Source organism: Leopardus geoffroyi, chromosome D1 (assembly GCF_018350155.1).
Source record: "Leopardus geoffroyi isolate Oge1 chromosome D1, O.geoffroyi_Oge1_pat1.0, whole genome shotgun sequence".
Lineage (NCBI taxonomy): Eukaryota > Metazoa > Chordata > Mammalia > Carnivora > Felidae > Leopardus > Leopardus geoffroyi.
In genome coordinates this window covers 82831394-82843804 of record NC_059329.1, presented here as the reverse complement: position 1 = coordinate 82843804, position 12411 = coordinate 82831394, and the positions used below count along the sequence as shown (strand labels likewise).

At 33.7% G+C, this 12411-nt stretch overlaps 1 protein-coding gene across 2 annotated transcripts in view; it reads left to right on the top strand.

The window, feature by feature from the left end:
* Positions 1–12411, top strand: part of KIF18A (kinesin family member 18A) — an 81734-nt gene that overhangs the window by 28371 nt on the left and 40952 nt on the right. For both annotated transcript variants that reach the window (XM_045484828.1, XM_045484827.1), the window contains 2 exons: positions 3965–4129; positions 8315–8436. In XM_045484828.1, the coding sequence (XP_045340784.1) occupies positions 3965–4129; positions 8315–8436 (287 nt within the window). The remainder of the gene's footprint in view (positions 1–3964; positions 4130–8314; positions 8437–12411) is intronic.

Below are 12411 nucleotides of genomic sequence, written 5' to 3'. Positions count from 1 at the left end.
CAGTTGGTTGGGCGGCCGACTTCGGCTCAGGTCATGATCTCTCGGTCCGTGAGTTTGAGCCCTGCGACGGGCTCTGTGCTGACAGCTCAGAGTCTGGAGCCTGTTTCAGATTCTGTGTCTCCCTCTCTCTGACCCTCCCCTGTTCATGCTCTGTCTCTCCCTGTCTCAAAAATAAATAAAACATTAAAAAAAAAAACTATAAAAATGACTAAAGTCGTCAAAGTAGGAATTAATGATAAAGGAATTAAAGGTCAAAAGAACATACATAATACAAAAAAAAAAACAAATGAAATGTCCAGAAATTAAAGATTTATTCACTGAAATTTATAAGTTCATTTTATAGGCACAATGCTTTAAATACTTTGCATGCATTAACTCAATTCTCAGAAAACCCTATGGGACATGTTATTATCCTCATAATTAAGATGAGGAAACCAGAGGACAGAGAAGTCATTTTGGGCATAGTCACACCTCTCATTGGTATCAGACCTATATGGTCTGAACTCAATCAAGTTGATTCCAGAACCTGTTACCTCTGTCCTTTTCTGTGTGTTAGATACAGCTAAAGATGAATTACTGAACTGGGAGATCTGAGGAGACTATGTCAAATAGAGGATAAAAAATAGCAAATGTAAATAAAATGTTGTTGCATGAAGGACAGACTGAAAAGTCATGCATTCTTCTAATAATTATTATGAGGGAGGTATATTAGTGCAAAAAGGGGAAAGGATAATATGCCATTTCAGGCTTAGAATTTTCTAGGACTAATAAGATGTCAATAAGATGTATGTTCAAGAAGAATGAGTTCTAAACAGGATAAAAAATAATGTATTCCTAGGTGTATGCCATTCCAAATCACCAAAGAGCAGAAAAATAAACATTTTGATAATTATTCCCCCCCAGTTCTGGTGTTCACTGATGATAAGCTTAATTTATTTTTATTTTATGAAATTAGTTACATAGATAATACATGAGATGATTTGCAAATTACTTATTCAAAAGCTGTCTCTTAGGGGCTCCTGGGTGGCTGAGTCGGTTAAGAGTCCAGTTTTGGCTCAGGTCATGATCTTGCAGTTTGTGGGTTCAAGCCTGCAACGGGCTCTGTGCTGACATCTCATAGCCTGGAGCCTGCTTCAGAGTCTGTGTCACCTCTCTCTCTGCCCCTCCCCTGCTTGTGCTCTATCTCTCTCTTTCAAAAATAAATAAACATTAAAATACTAAAAAAAAAAATAAAAAAAACTCTTATAAATAACTTTTCAGTCCTCTTAGACCTCTACCCCAGATGTGTTTTTCCTGTCCCAGAAGTATCAACTCTATATAAAAATTTCACATGTTTTAATGTTGAAAGCCATCAAATTTTAAACAGTGCTTTAAAACACTAGTATTTCAGTTTTTTTTCCAGCCTATGAAATTGTAAAATGTGATATGCTAAGAAACTAATCTTAAAGGATTCATTAGTATATCACTTTGCCAGCGTATCAGTAGCTGTTACACTATCAACATTAGTATTTTTACTTATAAGTATGCATTTATTGTGCCTTATCTTTTCAAAAAATGTCTATTTAAAAAATCACTGTTAGATATGATTGACACCAAAAATGTGAGTACTTAGTAAGATGGAGTAGGGGAATGGGTTTGGCTGGGTTTTTTAAATTTTTTTTTCTGTTTTCATCTGTATTCTTCTGCTTAATTGCCTTTTTTTCAACCCACTTACCTTTTATGATTTCTTACTTTTGGTCATTTCAATCTACATGTTCCAGTTCTTATAGGTATTTTCATGAGACTAGGTAAACAATGGAGATAAAACCTCTTAAGTGTATCGGTTTGGGTTAAATTATTGAAAAACATAGGAAGGCATCTATAGAGATTGAGTTGTTTTTGTTTTGATTTTTACACACTAAAGTGTCAAACTATAGTTTACTAAACTGCTTGCTAAGGCAAGAAATTTTATATCTGTGTTGGACCCTCTCCAAAAGTGGTTTATTATCAGAAGTGCTAAAAGAATCTCATAACATTGATTCAGGCAGAAATGGTTCCAGAGTATAGACTCTGAGATTAGAATTAAAGTGAAGCTCTTGGGTAATTTTATGACCATATAAAGATAATCTGCAGATTATTGTTAGCAAAATAACGAGTTTATTTACCACATTAGCAGTCCTTTTGCACAAAGCAGTAGTAACACCTAAATTTTAGAATTATATGTTTGTTCTCACTCAAAAAGTTTTGTGGTATTCTGGGGGTTTGTTAATAAAGTGTATAAAGTTCTTTTTAAACCTTAACAGGAAGCATTTACTTTAATGTCAGGGTTTAACATGCATATTTAGAATTTATTCTCAGTTATTTGCTATTTATTTCAGAACAGTAGGTCATTATGAGTACCCTGATGGAAAATGTCCCCATAGGGAACCATCATAGAGGATACATTTGATGGACATTAGAAGTAAAAACTCAAAAGCATACTTTTTGGGGTTTTGAGTTAGGAACTTTTTGGTATTAAATTATTGGCTGCCATGAGAGCCTCAGAGCATTTCCTGCCCTGGTTTCTAAGAGTTCCTACAACATTTATAAATGTTAAAGCCAAGTAAAGATAATCTGATTTAACTGCCTTCCTCCAGGCAGGTACAAAACTTTTATGTTCATTTTCAGATGAGGTGATAAAGAACCACTGAGATTAACTTGCCTAAGTTTTCATACCTGCTGAATACAGCAGAAGAAAGTCAAGAAGCTACATATCCTACCTTCTGTTAAGGTAGTGGCTCTAAACTTTTCAGGTCTCAGGACCCCTTCCTATTTAAAACAAAAAAAAAAATTTTTTTAGGACCTAAAAGAGCTTTTGTTCATATGAATTCCATCTACCAGTATTCCTATATTAAAAATTCAAATTGAGACTTATAAAAATCTATTTAGTATCAGTTAATTTTATTTAAAATTTTTTTTTTCAACGTTTATTTTATTTTTGGGACAGAGAGAGACAGAGCATGAACGGGGGAGGGGCAGAGAGAGAGGGAGACACAGAATCGGAAACAGGCTCCAGGCTCTGAGCCATCAGCCCAGAGCCCGACGCGGGGCTCGAACTCACGGACCGCGAGATCGTGACCTGGCTGAAGTCGGACGCTTAGCCAACTGCGCCACCCAGGCGCCCCAGTATCAGTTAATTTTAAAACCATTAGCTCATTGCATGACAACATAACTAACACTTTAATGAAAACTAGTGAGTTATATTTTCTAAAACAAACCAAAAGAGATAGTGAAAAGAATGACACTGTTTCACATTTTTGCAAATTTCTTTAATGCCTGGCTTTCCCCAAAAGTTTCACTACATCTTTTATGAAAGATAGCAAGAAAGAAGAAGTTAGCTTTTAAAGAGAGCCAAAAGGCCAGATTTGTGCCTACATAAAACATCAAAACTATTCAGAATATCCATTATGGGTCCTGAACCAATCATCAGGTAAGATCAGATATTTATAAGCACTCTGATATAAGCTTTATTTTCTATTACTTGCACCAGCCTATCTAAAAGCGTTGTGGGCAAAATCAGAGCAGAGTTATTTCTTCACATCTTTCATGTTGGAGGAAAGGCAAGGTGGGACTTGTGTCTGCTTTGATTTTGAGTAAAATCGTGGGAATTATCAGACCTTGTACGAACTTTTCATATGCAACACTTAATGGAATGTATTTTAGCACACACACACAAAAAGTTATGGTCTTCAATTTGGCCAGTGAAATTCTTAAAGCCATAAACTCTCAACATGTAATTTTATAAAAAGGAGTCACAACTCAATTTCCTATTTTCCTGCAAGCAGTAGTATTGTGGAGATTTCAAAGGGGAAGTAGCTTTAAATATAAAAGTATAGTCTAAATAGATTACAATGGCAAACTTACAAGAAAATCTACTACTTTGCTAATATCACATACATCAAATATGGTAAAAATTAGTCTGGCTATTAAATACATTATTTTTCAGGCCACTTGCCGACGAGATCATAGACTTGCAATGTTGAAAACTCGTCGCTGCTACCTAGAGAAGAAAAGGGAAGAGGAATTGAAGCAATTTGATGAGAATACTAATTGGCTCCATCGTGTAAAATCCGAAATGGAGCTCTTAGGTCAAAATGGCCATATTCCAAAGGTAAGATGTGTTTATGTGTTCAGATTCACTTTGTAAAAACTGAGTTCTTTAAACCCATTGTCTTTGTCATGGAGTAAATATCTTTCATAAGACAACTATTGCTCCATCTCTCTGAGATTTGATTCTTTTTACCATTTATATTTGAATATACCATCTGCCTTGCTAATTACCCGTTAAATTTGCCTTTTCTGTACTTTGAGAAGAGTAAGGTTACTTTTAAGTGACGTTACTCTTAAGCGATCGCTTCCTTTTATGAGGTAGCTCTTAAGTTAAAATGAAGTAATCAAACTACTTGAGGATTCATCATATAGGTAATTTGTTTTAATGCTTGATGTTTTGTGGAAAAATAGTTTTAAATGTAGTTACCCTTACTTGCATTATGGCTAATGAAAGCTGTATGTATGTGTATGAAAGTGAAGATATTCCACCTAGAATGGCAAAGGATTACAAAAAGTAGTGATGGGTAGTGGTTAATGGCTGAATCAGATAAGAATTCTGTTCATCCGCATGGTTACAGAAATGTGTCTTTACTGCCTTTACCAGTTAGGTCTGTATTTTGTTCCTTTCACAATAAGTCTTGGGAATATGCAGTTCATTCCCAATATAGCACCTGCAAAATGTCATCATTCTACTTTTCATTTCATAGTTTCCATGTCATCATTTCATCTTTAGCCTCAAGTTCACACTTAGGCCAAGAAGAAGAAGAGAGAAAGAAATGGGGGAGAGCAGAAGCTTTTCCAGAAACTCTTAACAGACATCTTATTGGCTAGAATTGTCACATGACTGTCCCTAGATATAAGGGAATATGGAAAGGTGACACATTATCACCCTGAACAAAATTAGAGTTTTCTTAATAAGAAAGAAGAGGGAAATGAATATATAATAAGCGACAAGTAGATGCCTACTACAAAGAAACTAATTTTGATCCAAGTACCTAATACTTTAAAAGAACAATTTCTTTACACTCTTTTTTTTTTTTTTAAGGAGGAGTATCTACAGCCTTTACTTTGGTGGTGCTTTTCTGAAATTCACTACTATGTATTAGCAAATTGGTATCTAGTCCTAGAACTTTGAAATTTCTAAGAAAACACTAGACTGATTATCAATACAGATAAAATAAAGCTCAGTATACTCAGTAACAAACGAATCCAAGTTGTAATGGTTAATATTCAAAGGTAATTTTAAAAGATATTACCCAGTACACCATGATTAGGGAAATGAATTCTCTGGTTGTCTAGCAATAGCTATCAGGGGCCATCCTTTTAGCATTACAGCTCAGACTGGAGAGGGAGAAGATTAGAGGGAGCAGTCAGTGATGACAGTCAAGGTAGTGAAAGGAGCAGTGAGCAACAAACAGCAGATACCCTGTTTCCTAAAAAGAAAACCAAAGACAAGTAGAGACTGAGTAATTGTTTAGTGTGGAGATTTGTGGAGGGTCAGCCAACAACTTGATCTACACTTCAGTTATTCTAGAAGTCTTCAAAGTATCTTGCCGAAAGCATGCCACTGGATTAATTCGGTAGATTAGGTATTAAGTGTAATACAAAGCATAATTTAATAATATTTTATAATATAATTTAATTGATAAAGCACTTTGGAATATTCCCTACAGAGAAAGAATGTAAATACTGGGGAAAGGTTAGACTTCAGAGTTGGAGTGGTTAGTCATTCTGTTATTCAGTAGTTGTGTTGAATATCCCCTCTAACACTGTTGTATGATTTTGGATAAGTTGTTTAATTTTGTTGTCTTAATTTCCTGTCTTCAAAATACATTTAAATGAGATGCTATATGCAGAGGCCTAGCACCACCTAACACATAGTAGATGGTTGACAAATATATAGTATTCATCTATAACATACATGTCAGTAGCCAAAGAAAAGTGTCAGCTGCATTACAAAATACATTTTCTATTCTTCCTCCAGAACAGTGATTCTGACCTTTTTGGGTAATAGATGCCTTTGAGAATCTGATCAAAAAGCTGTACAGATCTTCTCCCAGAGATTAGGGAGGTCACATTCATATAATTTCACTTTTTTTCTAAGTCATTTTTCTATTTATCAGCATTAAGAGTATCTACTTTAGAAGCAAACTAAGGGACACTTTTTTTAATGCTGTATTCATATTAAGATGAGAGAATAGACATTTACATAACAAGAGGAGTAAGCAAAAAGAGACAGTGATTAATCAATAAACTGTACTAGAGATTATTTAGGTTTAGAAAAGGTAGCTTCTAAAATTCCACGTAGGTCTAAGGCATCTAAAGTTGTAAGGGCTCATCATAGAATGCAGCAGCCTCCGTCAGAGCACCTACCAGAGCACCCAAGCCAGGTGCTGAGTGACAGGTTTTCTGAGAAAACAGCTGAGAATCCTGGGCACATAAGTGTTTCTCATTCACAGCACAAGAGCCTCTTCTCTTGGAAAGGCAGCAGGTGTTGAATGTTTAGAGTAGTTTTTGGTTTTGTTTCACTTATTTATAAGTTTTACTTATTCATTAGATACCATGTATCTCTAATATGGTCTTGTTTTCAAAATGATCATTGTCAAAATGACTTTAGGTTAGAGGTAAAATTTTTGCACTTGTTTATCTATTTGTTTACTTGTTTTAAAATAGCTAATTTTGAGAAAAGATTCACATTGTAAACTTGGCTTTCCAAAGACAACAAGCTAGCCAAGGCCCATTGTTGACTAATATAATTATACATTCAAGGCTTGTCTTTTTAAGAGATAAGTAATTCAAGAAGATAAAAGAATAAAATTATTGGAGGAAATATTTAAAGAAGGGTTTTGTTTTGTTTTTTTAAGAGAAAGGATGGAATATTTGGCAAATATGTTCAGACCATCAGGATCATTGAATTTTCTAACTGGAAAAGACTATAGAGATCATCTAGTCAAGCTCTTAAATTGTAGTCAAGTAAAGTGATCTCCATAAACACTATATTTTTGGCTTAAGGTAGCACTTTTGTCCTGGCTGAAACCATCTCTAAGACAACTTGACTCATAGGCCAGTGCTCTAACCATATTATCCTGATTCCCTAGGGAGGATTTTCTCTAAAATGCATGCTATATTTCTTGAAATATAAATCATGTAAAGAAACAACCCCCAAGTTTACTCTGTCTCAGATATATTAAATGACATTATTTCCAGTCATAGTGCCTACCACTGGCATGGGAAGTTTTGAAAAAAAGAAAAAGAAAAAACAGTTTTAAGCTTTTAGATAATCTGGTCAAATGCAGGTTAGGAAGGAATATTGAAAAGTTAAAATGGATTATGGGAATTGTCTCCAGGAGGAAGTTTCCAAGCTTAGCTTCCCTGCTTATCGGATTGCTGTCTTAGCCCCTCAAATGTCCAAAAGATTTCATTTCCTTTCATCGTATTGAGTAAAATTTTCCCAGTTAAGGATTCTGAGAATGCTATTGGACTATCCCATTCATTCTTTCATATGACCACTTAGCTGACATTTTCCTACTGAGGGTATAGTAGGCTTAAGGAAAGAAGAATGACATTAGGTGATAGGTTGGAGAACACTTGTACCTAAGCACATGAAGTTTAGGAAAATGGGCAGCTACAAAAGACTTTTCATACTTTTGCTCTAGGATGAAGCTTACACCAGATTGAGTGAGTGAAGGCAAGAAATTTTTATTACATGCAACTTCAGACACTGGACACTAGGTCTGTAACACTAAAATAGTTTGACACACCCCCCTCCTGGTTCTGAACCTAACATTCTAGTATAGATAGTGAAACTATAAACAAACAAATAGGTAAATGAAATAATTACTGATCAGTGCTCTGGCAGAGACTATTGGTAGTAGAGTGTCCATCTTTAAATATAATGCTCAGAGAAAGCTTCCCTGAAGAAGTGACATTTAAGTAAAAACTGGTCATATTCATGTATTTTCACAGCATTATCAACAAATTGGATAGACCAAGAAACTGCCACCAGAATAAAATTTGTTCTGAGTTCCTAACACTTAGTTTCTGAGAAACTTGAAACTTATCTTGCTTGTAAGTTATAGAACTCCTATACCAATATGTTTATTTGTCAAATTGTTTCTAAACATTATCATTTTATATATAAAAAATTAAAATTATTAACACCAATATAAAATAAGTTTTACTAAAATTTATTTAATTTCAACATTCTTAAAGGAATCTGAAGTGTAGTTTGCATTGTTTTCCCCAGGAGCTCAGTAAAGATCTTCATTGTCACCATTTGCACCTTCAGAACAAAGACTTGAAAGCACAAATTAAACATATGATGGATCTAGCTTGTCTTCAAGAACAGCAACACAGGCAAACTGAAGCGTAAGTGCATGGATTTACCTATTCTACAAATTTTAACATTGTGGCCCTAAGGAACCTGAAACAGAAGTTGTTTTCCAGAAAATTGAGTTTTATTAGGTATAGGATACATTATTTTTTAGTGTCTGCCAGCATCAGAAAGTATGCAGAGTTAGAAAACATTGATAAAGTATAAAATAGGTAGTTCTTCTCCAACTAATATTGTTAGTGCTTTATAATAAAGTTTTGAAGGCATTTTTCTATAAAACTTAATTATTAGAAGCAATTACTATTAATACCAAATCAATTTTTAAGGAGGCAGTTTTTAAGTATTCATAATTCCAGAATGATTTTTCTGTCATTAAAATGAAATTACTAAAAATGTATATTTTTTAACATCAGTTGTCCCAGTTTTTATGTGATGCTATAGTAGCTCTTTCGTGCTCTACTAGCTTAGTAGTAACATCTTTTGAAACATAATATTTAAAAAGTATAAGTCTTTATTTTTGTTATATGTCAGTCACCTCTTTCGGTGTCACTTTCATGCTCTGTAGAAAAGAAATTTATTTCTCTAAGGGCTTTCCACCAGTCTACAATTCTGCAGTTCTAGTATTCTTGCATATCTAGCAATTAATTTTCCATACGTCTCATGTAAGGGAAATCATATTAGGATAGTTACTTTAAAAAGAAGAAAAAGGAGGGGTGCCTGGGTGGCTCAGTCAGTTGAGCGACCGACTTTGGCTCAGGTCATGATCTCACAGTTTGTGAGTTCAAGCCCCGTGTCAGGCTCTGTGCTGACAGCTCAGAGCCTGGAGCCTGCTTCAGATTCTGTGTCTCCCTCTCTCTCTCTTTCTCTGCCCCTCCCCCACTCATGCTCTGTCTCTCTATGTCTCAGAAATAAATAAACATTTTAAAAAAAATTAAAAAAAAAAAAAGAAGAAAAAGGAAAGGAAGAACTTTAGGGAGATATTCTTCTGTGGATAAAAGTTCAACCTAATGTCCTCATACTTTCTATATCTCTGTCTAGAACAGACAATGAAAATTCTTTTACTAGCAGTCAAACCACCTACAAGAGTTAAAGTTATCAAAGAAACCCATTAATTTATTTTACCCATACTGTATTTATTATATAAGACATATATACATTTTAAGGTAAATTTTTGTTTCAAAATGGGCAAAAAGATTCTGACTAACTCTCCAATTTAGTAAATTGGTGAGCCAAAACATTACAAGCAGAGGTAACACAGCATAGTAGAAAGAGTATGAGTTTTAGAGTTAGTCTTGAATTCTATTTTATATTAGCAGTATAAACTTGCATAAATTATTTAACCTCACTAAGCCTTAGTTTTCTTGTATGTTAATAGATTATAATACTTTCCTTAAAAGATTTTGAAAGGATTTAAATGACATTAAAATAAAAAGGAGGTGAACTGTCTTATTCTGACCTTGTGTAGTGGAGGCAAAAAAACTTATTTAATACACATTCAAAGTGCTGAAAGAAAAAAATTTCCAACCAAAAAAACCCTAACCACCAACAAATTATCATTCAGAACTAAAGGGGAAAGATAAAGAATTTTCCAGAGAAGCAAAAGCTAAAGGAGTCCGTTACCATAAAACTGGTGTTACGAAAAACATTAAAGAGACTTCTTTAGGCTGAAAAGAAAGAATGCTAATTAGTAATAAGAATACATGAAGGTATAAATCTCACTGGTAAAAGGAAATATATAGTAAAGGTAAGGAGTTAATTACTTAAAAAGCTGGTATGAGAGTTAAAAGAAAAACTCTAACTGTAATAATTAATGGATATATAAGATAAAAAGACATAAAATGTGTCATCAAAAACATAAAACTTGGATTATTAATTATATATTATATATATTATTATAGGTTCTATGTAGAATCTAAAAAACAAAACAAAAAAAGTCCTAGCCAGAGCAATTAGACATTAAAAAGAAAGAATAGGAGTCCAGATTGGAAAGCAAGAACCGAAATTGTCACTATTTGCAGATGACATGATACTATATATAGAAGACTCTAATGACCATCAAAAACTGCTACAACTAATAAATGAATTTAGTAAAGTTGCGTGATACAAAACCAATATACAGAAATCTGTTGGGTTTCTGCATACTAATAAACTATCAGAGAAATTAAGGAAACAATCCAATTGACAATTGCATAAAAAGAATAAAATACCTAGGAATAAATTTAGCGAAGGAGGTGAAAGACCTGTACACTGAAAACTGTTAGGATACTGATGAAAGAAATTGAAGACAGAAATAAATTTAAGATATTCTGTGCTCATAGATTGGAAGAATTAATGTTGTTCAAATGTTCATACCATCCAAAGCAATCTATGGATTGAATACAATCTCAATCAAAATTCCAATGGCATTTTTGACAGAAATAGAACAAAAATTCTAAAATTTGTATAGTGTTACAGAAGATACCAAATAGCCAAAGCAATCTCAAGAAAGAAGAACAAAGTATCACACTTCCTGTCTGATTTATTTCCTTCAAACTATATTACAAAGCTGTAGCAATCAAAACAGTATGGTGTTGGTTTCAAAACAAGTATGTAGTATACTGTATGTTGACTAACTAGAATTTAAATTTAAAAAAAAAAGAAACTGCTCTGTGTATTAAAAAAAAAAAAAAAAAAAAAAATGTAGATTAATAGAACTGAGTAGAGAGCCCAGAAAATAAACCCACAGATATAAGGTCAATTAATTTATGACAGAGGAGCCAAGAGTATACAGTACGGCGATATGCAAAAGAATAAAACTGGACCACTGTCTTACACTATACATAAAAATTAACTCAAAATGGTTTAAAGACTTGAACATAAGGCCTGAAAACATAAAACTCCTAGAAGAAAATGTAGGTAGTAAGCTCCTTACCACCACATAGGTGGTAAGAGATGATATTTTGGATTTGACACCAAAAGCAGAAGAAACAAAAGCAAAAATAAGTGAAATTACATCAGACTTAAAAACTTCTACATACCAAAGGAAACCAACAACAAAGTTAAAAGGCAACCTTCTGAATGAGAAAAAATATTTGCAAATCATATATCTGATAAAAGGTTAATGCCCAAAATACATGCAGAACTTATACAATTCAATAACAGAGAGAGAGAGAGAGACAATCTGATTTAAAAATGGGCAGAAGATCTAAATAGACATTTTTCCAAAGAAGACATATAGATAGTGAACAGGTACATAAGAAGGTGCTCAGTATCACTAACCAGGATAATGCAAATCAAAACCATAATGAGATATCACCTTATACCTATTAGAATGGCTCTTACCAGAAAGACAAGAAATAACAAGTGTTTCCAAGTATGAAGACAATAAGGAATCCTTATGTATTATTGATGGGAATTGGTGTAGCCACAATAGAAAACAGTATGGAGGTTCTTCAAAAGTTAAAAATGGAACTACTGGGGCACCTGGATGGCTAAGTTGGTTAAGTGTCCAACTCTTGAATATGGGCTTAGGTCATGATCTCACAGTCATGAGATTGAGTCCCATGGGCATGAAGTCTGCTTAAGAATCTCTGTCTCTCTGCACAGTCCTGCTCATGCTTGCGCACTCTCTGCTCTCTCTCAGTCTTTCTTTAAAAAAAACAATAGAACTCTACCATATGATCAACCAATTCCACTTCTCAGTATTTATACAAAGAAAATGAAACACTAACACAGAAAGATATATGCACCCCATGTTCATTGCAGCATTATTTATAATAGCTAAGATATGTAAACAACCTAAGTGACTATCAGTGGATGAAAGGTTAAAGAAAAAGTGGTATATGTTTATGTGTATAACATATCTATACACACACAATGGAATATTATTCAATCATAAGAAAATAATGAAATCTTGCCATTGGTGACAGCATGGATGTACCATGAAGGCATTATACTAAATGAAATAAATCAGTGAAAGAGAAATAACAAATGATCTCACTCCTATGTGGAATCTTAAAAAAAAAAAAAAA